This window comes from Podarcis vaucheri (assembly GCF_965113315.1).
Source record: "Podarcis vaucheri genome assembly, chromosome: 10".
Classification (NCBI taxonomy): Eukaryota; Metazoa; Chordata; class Lepidosauria; order Squamata; family Lacertidae; genus Podarcis; species Podarcis vaucheri.
This window is the reverse complement of record NC_138748.1, coordinates 34,003,764-34,016,156: the sequence shown is the minus strand read 5'-3', so window position 1 is coordinate 34,016,156 and position 12,393 is coordinate 34,003,764. Positions and strand designations below refer to the sequence as shown.

The following is a 12,393-nucleotide window of genomic DNA, read 5'->3' as shown; positions in this document are numbered from 1 at the left end:
TTTTTTCTTTTACTGTGTGAGAAATTCCTACACTGTGCAATGGGCACGTATCAGGCACTGAGAAAGCCCAGCTGGAGATTTACTCACAGATTTTCTTGTTCTCCATGGTTAGTGTAAATGACTCCATAGGTACGGCATTCTTTTTCCACTCGCTTGCAATATTTAATCATGTTGTATTCATTTTTCATTGAAGAGTCCCTTCTATAGACTTGATTGCCATTTCACAATGACCCGGCATTAATAGTACAGTACCTATTTTTTGGCACCTGCTAAAAACAGTTTTGTTTAGGCAAGCCTGTCTGGACATGTAGAATGCTGACATGTGTTTTAATATAGTTTTTAACTTATTGTTGATTTTAATTATTTTCTGAATGTTTTAAATAGTGTTTTTAACTTTTTCTTTTCTTATAGTTTTACTGTTTTATCCTTTTATGTACACACACAGAGAGAGAAAGAGCTTTATTGCAGTCCATAGAACCAAAATACACGGTATAGCAATGGTATATGTATCAACAGTTACTGAGGTGTAAGAGCGGCCTTGCTAGTCAACAAAGGAGTTTTAGCCCATACATATTGGTTTTAAGTAAGGTTTTATTACAATGCAACAGTATATAACCTCGCAAAATAAACAAATAAAATTATTTCCCCAGGTAGAACCACTACTCGGGTTTTAAAAAGGAGGCCGTATCGCCAGTTTTAGTTTTAGAATTTCTACAGAACATTGCTTGCCAGGTTCAGACCTTGAGATGAGTTCCTTTATTTTTAAGGCTGCAATCCTACACACTTATACTGTGGAGCAGAGCCAACTCACCAATGAAGTGGGGCAATGCCCCCAGCTCAGGCAGCAGAAGCAGAAAATACGGCACCTCATCCACCCCACTGCCACCAGAACACGACCCTCTCACCCTTGAGAAGCAGGCGTTCCAGCACACAGCATTGCCGCTCATCTTCTGGGGTGGAGAAGATGTGAAGCAATGCCTTGACTCTCTGCAAGTTTGATGAGAGGTGGGGGCATCCTGCTGGTGGCTGAAGTGGAATGGATAGGGCACAGCAGGGCAGGGAGCTGCACATTCCTGTTGCGCCTCAGGTGGCAAAATAGGATAGACCACCCCTTCTTGGGAGTAAGAGCCATTTAACTCAGTGGGACTTTCTTCTTAGGCAGATGGGCATAAGTTTAGGTTGTAAGAACTGTAGGCATTTCATGGGTCAAGACACAGCTGATGAAATTCTGCCTTCTGTGCAAGTCCTAAAGAAGGCTAATGGAATTCTTTCTCCTGTGAATCTTAAAATCTGCTACAAAAGCAGACAGGTGAATCTAAGAGCCCATCTGCACAGCAATTTATTTTCAGCAAATGGATAGATGCCAAAGTAGTGCAACAATTCCCCAGAGTCCAAACAGACATGCTGGAGGTCAGAGCCTTGGGTAGTCCCTGTCAGCTGTGTAGCTGATAGAAGCAGAGGGCTATTGGTCTATTTAGTGCAGTATTGCTGATACTGATTGGCCCACTGACGGGCACCCTAGAGTTTCAGGCAAGGATCTTGCCCAACCCTGCCTGGAGCAAATACTGTACCACTGAGCTACGATGGACCTTCCCTTATGGACCAGCGCAATGCATATTACAGCACAATTTATATTATTGTGTTCTGGGTGTCCACATAAGGTGTGCTCAAGGGAAGTTACATAACTCACTTCTCTCATTGTGCTTTGATTTGGCACTTAAAGCCCTGTAGATACAGCTCAGATGTGTCCTCCTGAGTACACTCCCCCAGATAGAAAAGTTCCCACAATAAAGGCTTTTGAAGTCATGGATAGTTTTACAACATATGCAAAAATCCAACATCCCGGTTCCTTCTGCTGTTGGAAATGCTCTTCAGCTTGATATTCAAGCTTGGTATACAGCTGTTTCGGGATAGTAAGTCATGAACGGCAGGACTCTCTGTTTGAAAACATTTGCCAGCCAAAAAGAGAGCCATTGACCTTGCTTGCGACTCTTGAAAATGCCAGCTAGCCAGAAAGAGGCGTATATTATATTACGGGCATGTGATTTGTCAGGGTTACACTGCATGCCTTGCAGAAGGTCATTTGCAAGGTCATTATGGCACAAACTGAAACGGAGGATTCCATACAGCTTCTCTGGTGTGTAGTGGGCCACCATTCATTGGAGCCGAAGATACTTTCCATAGTTGCTATGTTTTATTACAGTGGATTTTTGCACTTTGCTTGTGGCGCTGATGATATAAAATAACCTACATGGAACACACCAAAAGAACAGCACATGCACATACACACCAGTTATACTGTGGTCTGTGCTGAATAGTATGGAAAACACCACCAGTATAACCCTAAAGAAGCAAATCCCGTTGAGTTCAATTCTACCGACTACTGGGTAGACCTGGGTAGGGTTGTGTTGTAAAGGTGGGTAATTACTGTCGCAGACGGTTTACAAAATTTACAGTTTATAGAGGCAGTAGAAGCATTGAAAAGGATCAGATTGGAACTTCTATGCTGGCCTCACCATATTATCCCCTGCCCACCCCGATGTCCAAGGCAGGGGGGAAATAACAGGGTTACATTACATATAAATTGAGAAGTTTTCCATTGTGATATTTTGCACACTACAAACTATCTAGCTTTTAGTACTGGCTAGCTCAGCTGGTCTCTGAAGAATTGCTAACCACCATAAACCTTAATGTGCTTTGCCCTTTGCAGAACTCTTTCCTTTCATAAAACTGCATGATTGAGTTCCATGGAGATCAAAAGTGCTTTTAAATGTTACGCTTGAGCCTTTCTGCTTTTTTTTTTTAAGTACATCATATTGAAGAGCTGCTCCATAATCCAAAACTGTACCAAGACTCACTTTTACATACAATGAACTGCAACAGGGATTTCTTCCCTAACCCCCCCCCCACCCAAAAAAAAAAAAAATAATCCCACAAGGCTTTTTTATTACCATTGAAAGCATGGCTATATAAAAATAAAACCAGAATTGGATTTGCATTCCAGTTTTTCAAGCACCGATTTAGTTTGAAGAAAGCCCACCAAAACATTTAAGTGCTCCTCTCCATTGGAGGGGCCTCTTGAATGGAAATAGTAAAATAGAGCATCAAACACTGTTTTGGGGGTGCTATTTGATTTCTAAAGGCTTCTGTGTAAAATGATACCGCCATGGCAGTAAAGACAGAGGCAGTGCAAAACCCTAGAGGCAGGAACATCAGTGTCCAGTAGCTCCCCTAGTGGCCAAAATATAATGACAATTTGCTCCTTTCAGAGGCAAACAGCCTCACCCTACCTGGTTAAGGCTGTTTACTTGCTATAAAAAGCAGGGGTGTGTGAAAATTGCCTCTCAAAATTCTCCACTTTATTTGTGGACAGAAAAACGGGAGTGCTGTTTCAGCAAAATTTCTGTGAGGGAGGACAAATTATCCAAAATTTTCTTAGGAATAGAGCTGAGCATTAGCCATGGAAATATCTTCATTCCTTTTCTCTAAAGTTTCTCTCCATCCTCTCCCCCTGCTACAAATGAAAGCAGTCGGCAATTCATTGAAAGCCTGGCCACCATTCTAAATCCATCCTCCACACAGACCTGAAGTTGTTCCAGGTCATCGAAGAGGGGGAAATGATGGCTGCCACACACAAAAATGGTAGAACATATTCAAATAAAATGCTGCAAAGTGGCCATCTTTCTCTCATCCCACAAGAAAAGGATAACCTCAGAACCTGCCTCAGAAAAATGTCTTCTAAGAATTTTCAGCTCATCTCATAAAAACAGCATGTCGGTGTTGTTTTTCCCCTCAGTTGGGAAAAATACACGTATGAAAATATAACTTAAATTCTATCTGTCATTTTGGGCATCTCAAAACATGAAATGTTTTTATGCGTGAGCTAGCTCTGCCTGCATGTCCACTCTTGACAATAACTAGGGTTTTAACGTGGCACAGTTTAAAAACCCAACATAGAATTATATAATATTAAAATATAGATGTCTTGGTTAAATACAATGTCATTCCCCTTGTAGAAAGGGAGACGGGGCAAATATATTCACAAATGTACACATTTTAAAGTGACGTCTCCTCTATATACATATTTTTGGTCCAGTGGAATTCCAAGGGCCTCGAATTTCAATGGAGAGCCTCCTTCTCGTTGCTATTGGGAGTTCTCAGCAATGTCCGAACGTGGCCGGAGCTGGTTTCAAATCTCAGGCAGCTCATAGTACATGATAGATGAGCTTGGGATGAGGGGTCTCTGGAGTGCCTGGCTGTGACTCAGGGCTGGCACCGGGAGAATCCTGCAGCAAAGTGGAGTCCTGCAGAGAGAGGCCCGCCTGGTCGGAGGAAGATATTCTATCCACTATGCTGGATAAACAATCCAGACTGGAGAGGGCTGTGCTCACTTCAGACGGATAGACTGGGGCGGGGGAAGAAACAAAGGACATTCAATGGAAAGTAAGACATTAGACTTGGCATTAGATGTGCAGACTTAAGGCCTGTGGGATCTCTCTCTCTTTTTAGGTAAAACCAGTGCTTTTTCCCCAGGGGTACTCAATGGTACACAGTACCAGCACCTCTTTTTGTTGTTGTTTAAGAGTGTGGCACTTACTGTAACAACTTCACGGTGAGTACCGATATCTCTTTTTCTAGAAAAAAAGCACTGGGTAAAAATACCACCGAGATCCACTAATCAGAGCTAGATCCAAAATAGAAAATGGTGTTGGGGTAGAGTCAGAGGCAAAATGGCGGTTCAGGGACAGAGCCAATTACCTCCTGCTTTGAGATGATTTGCCTCTACAAATCTACATCTGAGGCTGCAAACATAACACACATTCACAGGGGATTTCCCCCCTCAAAGAATTCTGGGCACTGTAGTTTATTAAGGGATGCTGGGGACTGTAATTCTGTGAGGTGTAAACTGCATTGGCCAAAATTATTTGAGGGGGGAAATGGGCTTTAGATGGGCTTTAAAAGTATAGTCTGTAGGAAGCTTGAGTTCCTTTATTCAGCATAATCTTCACATGGGGCAAAAGCCTCCTTTGCTGTTGCTATTATTAAACAACTGAGAACCAAACACCCTTGCTGATCTACTGAAAAGCACCCAGAAATCTACCAGAAGACCTCAATCTACCTCCTGCCAACTCCTGATCACTATGGTTTATTGCTTTGTATATTAATTTTTTTTATCCCAGCTTGAGCATTTTTAATGAATAGGCAGTTGGCAGAGAATATTATTATTATTATTTTAATTTTTTTTGGAAGCCGCCCAGAGTGGCTGGGGAAGCCCAGCCAGATGGGCGGGGTATAAATTATTATTATTATTATTATTATTATTATTATTATTATTATTATATAATTGAAATGCAACTAAAGCTGCCCTCTCCAAAGCCTTTTGCTGATCTTCCATCAGAGAGAGCACCTCTCTGGTCTTGATTTTATCAGCACTTCCTTGGAGTGGGAAAAGGACGCTGAGCCTTACCATTTTGGAGATCAGAGCAATAGACGTTGTCATGAGCGACGTTTCTTCTGGACCACATCGGGATGTTGCATTCAGCCTGAAAGAGGAGAGAAGAAATGAGTCTCGTAGCAATTTCTGCAATGGCTACTACTTCTGCTGCACTGGTGTTGGGCATCAAAGAAGGAGCACCCCAGAATAAGATAGGAAGCTATGGCAATATGGAGGTTAGGTTCCACCTCCACTGACAGGCAGTAGGCCTTTGAATACCAGTTGCTGGAAACTGCAGGTCGGTAGAATGCTGTTGTGCTCAGGACATGCCTGGGGGCTTCCCAAGGGTGTCTGGTTGGCCACTGTGAGAATAGGATGTTGGACTAGATGGGTCACTGGCCTGATCTAGCAGGCTCTTCTTATGTTCAACATGGGAAGCTGCTTTGGTCTATCTAGCTCAGCATTGTGAGTTGCCAGGGACTGAACCTGAGGCTGTTTTCATGCAAAAGCATGCAAAAAGCATGAGAGCCAGTGTGGTGTAGTGGTTAAGAGCAGTAGTCTCGTAATCTGGGGAACCGGGTTCGCGTCTCCGCTCCTCCACATGCAGCTGCTGGGTGACCTTGGGCCAGTCACACTTCTCTGAAGTCTCTCAGCCCCACTCACCTCACAGCGTGTTTGTTGTGGGGGAGGAAGGGAAAGGAGATTGTTAGCCGCTTTGAGACTCCTTAGGGTAGTGATAAAGCAGGATATCAAATCCAAACTCTTCTTCTTCTCTCCTGCTAAGCTACAACCATTCCCATAAGTGAACCCCCTCAATAAAGGTTTTCTTTCACAAAGAAACTTTATGGATGGACTTTACTCATAGTCTGACGAACAGATTTTCTCCCAGGTTAGGGTGGCTAGCAATGACCCTGTGACTGTGGATGTGTGGGTGCTTGGTTTTGTGTTATCTCAAACCAGGTGCCTTGTTTGAAACGGGTTCTGCCTATTTGCTTTGCTGCTGTCCTTTTCCGCCGAAGCAGCTTCCTTCTTCCGTAGTCCAAAAGATTCTGGGTCCTGCATGGTAGTGTTTGCAGAATGCTGCCCATGGAAGCTCCTCATGCTTAGCTTCCAAAACAAGAGATTTGGGCCTGTGCGGTTTATGGAGCCACCTGCCTTGAAAGCCCTGCTCCCAACAAACCCTGGTGTATGGTTACTCAGTGGAATGTTTACGTACTCAGAGACTTTCTATACCATGCCACATGTTCAAGGTCTGAGACCTGGCATTAAAAGAAGGAGCCCTGGTGAGCTGTGCTTCACTTTGAAGTCTTGATCTTGCCTACCTTTCAAGAGGAAGTTGGTTGGAAGACCTTCCCAACTACCGGTATGTGACATAGAATACCGGTATGTGATTATAGAATCATATAGTATTGCTGCTGCTGCAGAAAAGCAACAGAGTAGCAGCTTAAAATCTATGCGGTGCAAAAAAGAATTGGCTGCATGAGTTTTTGTTCTCCGCAACAACTCTGTAATCACCGTTTCATTTCTGAAATGTGCTTCATTTCTATCCAACCCCACTTCTCTCCATCCCTGCTCCCCCACCTCCCAGCGAACTACATATGTAAATATATATATCCTTGCCTATTCAGATTACACTTCATGGATCTGATGGACTCCAGCCTACAAAAGTTTACTAATGAACCAAAGGAGGAGGCCTCTCAATAAAACATGCAGAACAGCAAAACCACAAAGAAGAGAAGAAGAGTTTGGATTTGATATCCCGCCTTTCACTCCCCTTCAGGAGTCTCAAAGCGACTAACATTCTCCTTTCCCTTCCTCCCCCACAACAAACACTCTGTGAGGTGAGTGGGGCTGAGAGACTTCAAAGAAGTGTGACTGGCCCAAGGTCACCCAGTAGCTGCATGTGGAGGAGCGGAGACGCGAACCCGGTTCCCCAGATTATGAGACTACCACTCTTAACTACTACACCACACTGGCTCACCCATGCGTGATAAGACTCTTTGTTACAATATTGCTACAAATAGAAGTAATCACATGGGCAGATCAGCTACTGAGATTGCTTCCAGACGGGAGATTTTTGCTGTGCGTCCACATGCAAGTTTTGGTTTTTGCAGCATCCACACCCCCATAACATCATCGGGCTGCAAGCCCATATTTGGGGGGGATTATATTTAATCTAGATTTAATTTGACAGCTGAACATCCCAAAAGTTTTTTTTTTTTTAAAAAAAATATCTGTTAGACATCTGCACTCGATGCTAGAGTGGAAGCTCATTAGTGTCATTTGCGGGGGGTGGGATTGTCACATGTGTGGTGGTGACCTTTTCGTGGGTGGTCTCTATCACTCCCTCTGCTACTTCTGTTTGCTGCTTACCCAAGCACAACTAGCCATTTTGTTCTGGGTGCCCAAGCAATGCAAGCATACATATTCCCACCAATTGTAGCCTACTGAAAACATGGCCAGATTTCAACAGCCCAGTTAGAAGGAGCTGTTTTCTCAGGGACTCTGCTGGGTGGGAGCACCTTGCAGACTAATACGTGCATTGCAGGGGGTTGGACTAGATGACCCTTGGGTCCCTACCAATTCTAGAATCATAGAATCATAGAGTTGATAATGTGCTGTGCACTTTTAAAAACACATCATTGCAGAGGTCTTGTGCAACACCTCTATATCTCCCGTGCAAGCCTTAATCCAGTAAATATCAGCTCTTGCACAAGACCTTGATTTAAAAATTTAAAAAATTGTGGAAATTTATTTTGTTTAGTGCAAGCTTCCATTTTCTGATTGTGAAACAAAATAATTGATGCTTTTGCACATTTCCTGGTTTGTTTATTTTTCAAGAAGATGTGCACACACACACACACACAAATAGCTGTGCACATGCCCAGAACAGAAAATGGCACTGGAGAGGAGGGATGGTTGAGAGGAGGGACTATACTATCTCTCAATACACTCCATCAACTTCCACCCTCTGGTGTGGATGGGAAGCAATGGAATAGCAACGAAAATCCATGACTGGGAGAGGGGGAGAGGACAGGAATGTGTGTAAGCTGATGTTCCAGACAGATGGTGCCAGACAAATAATGTACACAGAAAAATAGGATCTGAGTGGCCCATTTGCGATTTAAGCACTTCCCCACAGTGGTGTAGCGTGGGTTGTCAGCACCCGGGGCAAAGCAAGTAATTTGCGCCCCCTAACCCGTGGATTTGCTCCCCCTAACCTGTGGATTTGCGCTCCCTAACCCTAACCCCCAGATGTTGCGCCCGGTGCGGCCGGCCCCCCCTGCACCCCCCCCCACGCTACGCCACTGCTTCCCCACAATCTGGCAGGAGCACCCTGAATTGCCACAGCTGGTAGTAGTAACGGTAGCATTTCTTATGCATTTGGTTAAATCGGATGGGAGCCTGGCCCTTGCCTGAACAGAGTGTACTTTTCTGCTTTCTGGAGGAGGGAAGAAACCATTGAGAAGGCAGCCAGCCAGCCCAGGCGCAGTTTTAGGAGTTCCCTTTGACTTCCTATATTTCCTCAACGCTGTGCTCCGAGGAAGAAGGGGAACGAAGGCCAAGCAACCTGGGGCAACTCCAATCTGTGTGAGCTGCACTGACCATGGAGAATGGATTGGAGCAAGGGAAAACCGCAGCCAGCCAGGACAGGACCCTTTCCCAAGCGCATCAAAGCTTGGCACATCCGGAGCCAAATGCCTGGTGAAAAGAATGTGGTTTCAACAACAACAACAACAACAACAACAACAACAACAACAGTCCCATAACACAATGTGGGAGGGAGGCCGTTCTCTCCATCAGCAGGGAAGAAAAACTGGAAGAAAACAAGCGTCATCTCAGAGGGAACTGCTGTTTCCATCATTATCTTGTCCATCGTTAAATCTTTTGATCAAATAAACATACAGTGGTACCTCGGGTTACATACGCTTCAGGTTACAGACTCTGCTAACCCAGAAATAGTGCTTCAGGTTAACAACTTTGCTTCAGGATAAGAACAGAAATCGTGCTCCGGCGGCGCAGCGGCAGCAGCGGGAGGCCCCATTAGCTAAAGTGGTGCTTCAGGTTAAGAACAGTTTCAGATTAAGTACGGAGCTCCGGAACGTAAACAACCTGAGGTACCACTGTACAGTGGAAAACTCTGACAGTGCAATACTTGATCAGAAGTAAGTTAGTTCAATAGGGCTAAATCCAAGGTAATTTACACACCGATTTCCCAGGATCTTCCTCCTAAAGAAACGTGCTTAATAGGACCCCAGTCGACGGCTCCTTCAGCACGCCCAGAGAACTGGATTACGGTAGTTAGAATTTAAGGACTTTTCACTTGCCTGTCGATTTCAAACGGCTTTTCAAGATCTGGGCGTCTGGCTAATTGCTTTCATTAAGAGTGATCTACGACTAACACCACAAATCACAAACATGTTTACATTACTTCCATAATAGGGAACACGCTGAGTTTAACGGTAGCTTGCTTCCAAGAAAACACGCACCGGGTCACAGCCGGAAGCTCATTGCCTCGCTTGGAATTTCCTGGCCACGCGCGTTACAAAGAACCGTGCGCAAGATCGCAGCGCAAAGTGAGCGCAAGTTTTGCCTTTACTCCTTTGCTGACCCTGCCGCGGCGGCAAAACGCGCGACTTTCTCACGCAACTGTGCTGTCCCATGCGAGGCATAGTTAGTAAAACGGACGTGCCTCCTAGCAAAAAATCGGCTTATTATGCTCCCAAATTATTTGGCCTAAAACTGCAGCCTTCCAGTTATTTAAGTATTTTGCATTATGTCACCTTACTTTGAAGGATATGCTCCTACCTTAGATCGACTTGGTAAAAGTTGCTAGCTTCTGAACAACGCAAGGCACTTCCTCAGAAGCAAACAATTTGGCCAATGACGCAACAAGTTTACGAAATCACCCAAAATACATTTTGTTCTGACGTAAGCCAATTCGTTTCAGTGTTCAGCATTAAAATATATCATACGCTCACATTTCTCACTCTCTGCAGACACGCGCGCGCGCGCAGGGACACGCAAATGGCTCCCGTATTATTGCATTTGACCATCTCCCCCAGCAGAGAGGTCTTTCGAAATGGGAGGACTGGGTTCAAGCGCGTGCTCAGCGAGGAGAATTTGCACTGCAATACTTCACCAACTTACTTGGGAGTATTGAACTCAATACTTTGTTTTCCATCTGTCAGATGAGATGGATAACGACCGACCTCGCAGGATTGTTGGGGATGAGGAAAGCCTTTCCAAAGCACATAGCAAATTCTCTAAAGACGACTAGCAGTCTATCACAATTCCTTGCTCTGGGTGTGCGCGCACGCGCAACTAGCGAGATGCTCCATCCTCGCATCAGCTTAGTGTGCGCACGTACCTTGCTCACTGAGGTTCAAAAGATTCTCCACTCTTGCCGTTTCCCCTCTGTTAGCCTTTACCTTCCCATAGGCTGCTTTGTGTTTGTTTTTCTAATCTGTCTTTTTATATATATATAGGGGTGCGCGATCGGTATTTATTGGGATCGCGCATAGGCAAGCCGCCTCGACTGAGGCGTTAAGCGTCAGAAAGCGGGAGCGGAAACCATATCAGGACAAACCTAGACATAAAATGAACGTCCGAGGCAGCGTCTTCCAAGATCGCTATGCCCTTCTGCTCCGCAGGAAGCCCGGGCGCAATGCGTAACCTTGAAGCGCCTTTTGTTTCCAGGCGGCTTAAGGAAGCGCCTGCCTTTCCCCTCGCGGCGCTCCGAAGCTCCCCGCGCGCTTCACCCCCGCCACGACCCCCGACGTGGCCCCCGCGCAGCCGCTTCCTCTGGGAGAGCGCGAAGAGGTCCCCTTTCCCTCCCTGGCCCGGTCCACTAGCCTCGGGTGAGGTCCCTCCAAAGTCCTTACCAGGCCGTCGGAGCAGCTGGAAGTGGGGCTGTTGGGCTCGGAGCAACTTTGTCCGCCGGGCAAGCGGTAGTAGTGGTGCACTTGCTCCCTCAGCAGCTCCTGGAGGCTCTCGATGTAACGGATGGCGTTCCTCAGGATCTCCACCTTGGGCAGCCGCTGGCTGGGGTTGGCCGTGGTGCACCTCTTGAGAGCCTCGAAGGCTTGGTTGACTTTCTTCAGCCTCCGCCTCTCCCGCAGGGTGGCCGCCTTCCTCCGGTCCACCGTGCTCGACTTCTTCTTGCAGGCTTTGCAAGCCCACAGCAGGCAGTGGCCGGCTTGGTGGTGGCCCGTGGGCGCCCGGACGTGCTCCTCGCCGTCGGATCCCCCGGGCAGATCTGCCGGGTGCGCTCCGAAGGAAGAAGACGAGGACGACGAGGAGGAGGAAGCTGCCATCCGCTGCGCGAAGTCCTCTTCCACCAGTTCCTCCTCGGGGGAAGGGATGCAGGAAGAGCTGTCGTAGAAGAAGACGGCTGAGGATGGAGAGAACTGGCAGCCGTCCATCAACTCGTCCATCCTTGGAGCTGAGGGCGCGCCAGGCGCCTGGGATCTGGGAGCCGGGCAGGCCAGGCCGGGGCTCTTTATACCCGCAGGACAGGCTAGGCTGCCCACCCAGGGGCTGCCTACTTGCTCAGAGCATCATCGCCACGACCCCTACTTGGGGATGGGATTGGACGGGGGGACGTCTGTGTAGAGCTTCCCCCTCCTCTCTCCCAAGGGGACAACAGTCTCTTTCCCAGCTCCTTTTGGCTGCTGCCTTTTAAAGGCGCGGATCCGGGAGGCTCAATTAGTAACACTTTGGAGATCAGAGCAGAAGGAAGAGAGACAAGCAGGAGCAACCAGGAAGGGGGGGGGGAGAGGCAGGCCGCCTTTCAAAAACGCGACGGCTCAGTTAAGTGTCAGGTCAGTTCCCGCCTTCAGGAAGCCGATGGCTCCATCCTAGGCCTTCTGTTTAGAAGGAAATCCCACAGGGAAAGTCCTCTTTCCAAGGAAGGGTGCATTCCTAACTCCACTTTCCTGGGAGTTTAGGACTTCCTT

The 12,393-nt window shown here is 46.5% G+C and overlaps 1 protein-coding gene across 1 annotated transcript; it reads right to left on the bottom strand.

Moving 5' to 3' along the window:
* Nucleotides 1–2,923: 2,923 nt before the first annotated feature.
* MYF5 (myogenic factor 5) lies at nucleotides 2,924–12,050 on the bottom strand. Its single transcript, XM_082241043.1, has 3 exons — nucleotides 11,320–12,050; nucleotides 5,468–5,543; nucleotides 2,924–4,405 (listed from the first exon to the last, which is right to left on the bottom strand). Exons 1-3 carry the CDS (start codon nucleotides 11,869–11,871, stop codon nucleotides 4,206–4,208), a joined length of 828 nt encoding a protein of 275 aa, XP_082097169.1. The 5' UTR covers nucleotides 11,872–12,050; the 3' UTR covers nucleotides 2,924–4,205.
* Between the last annotated feature and the right edge of the window lie 343 nt (nucleotides 12,051–12,393).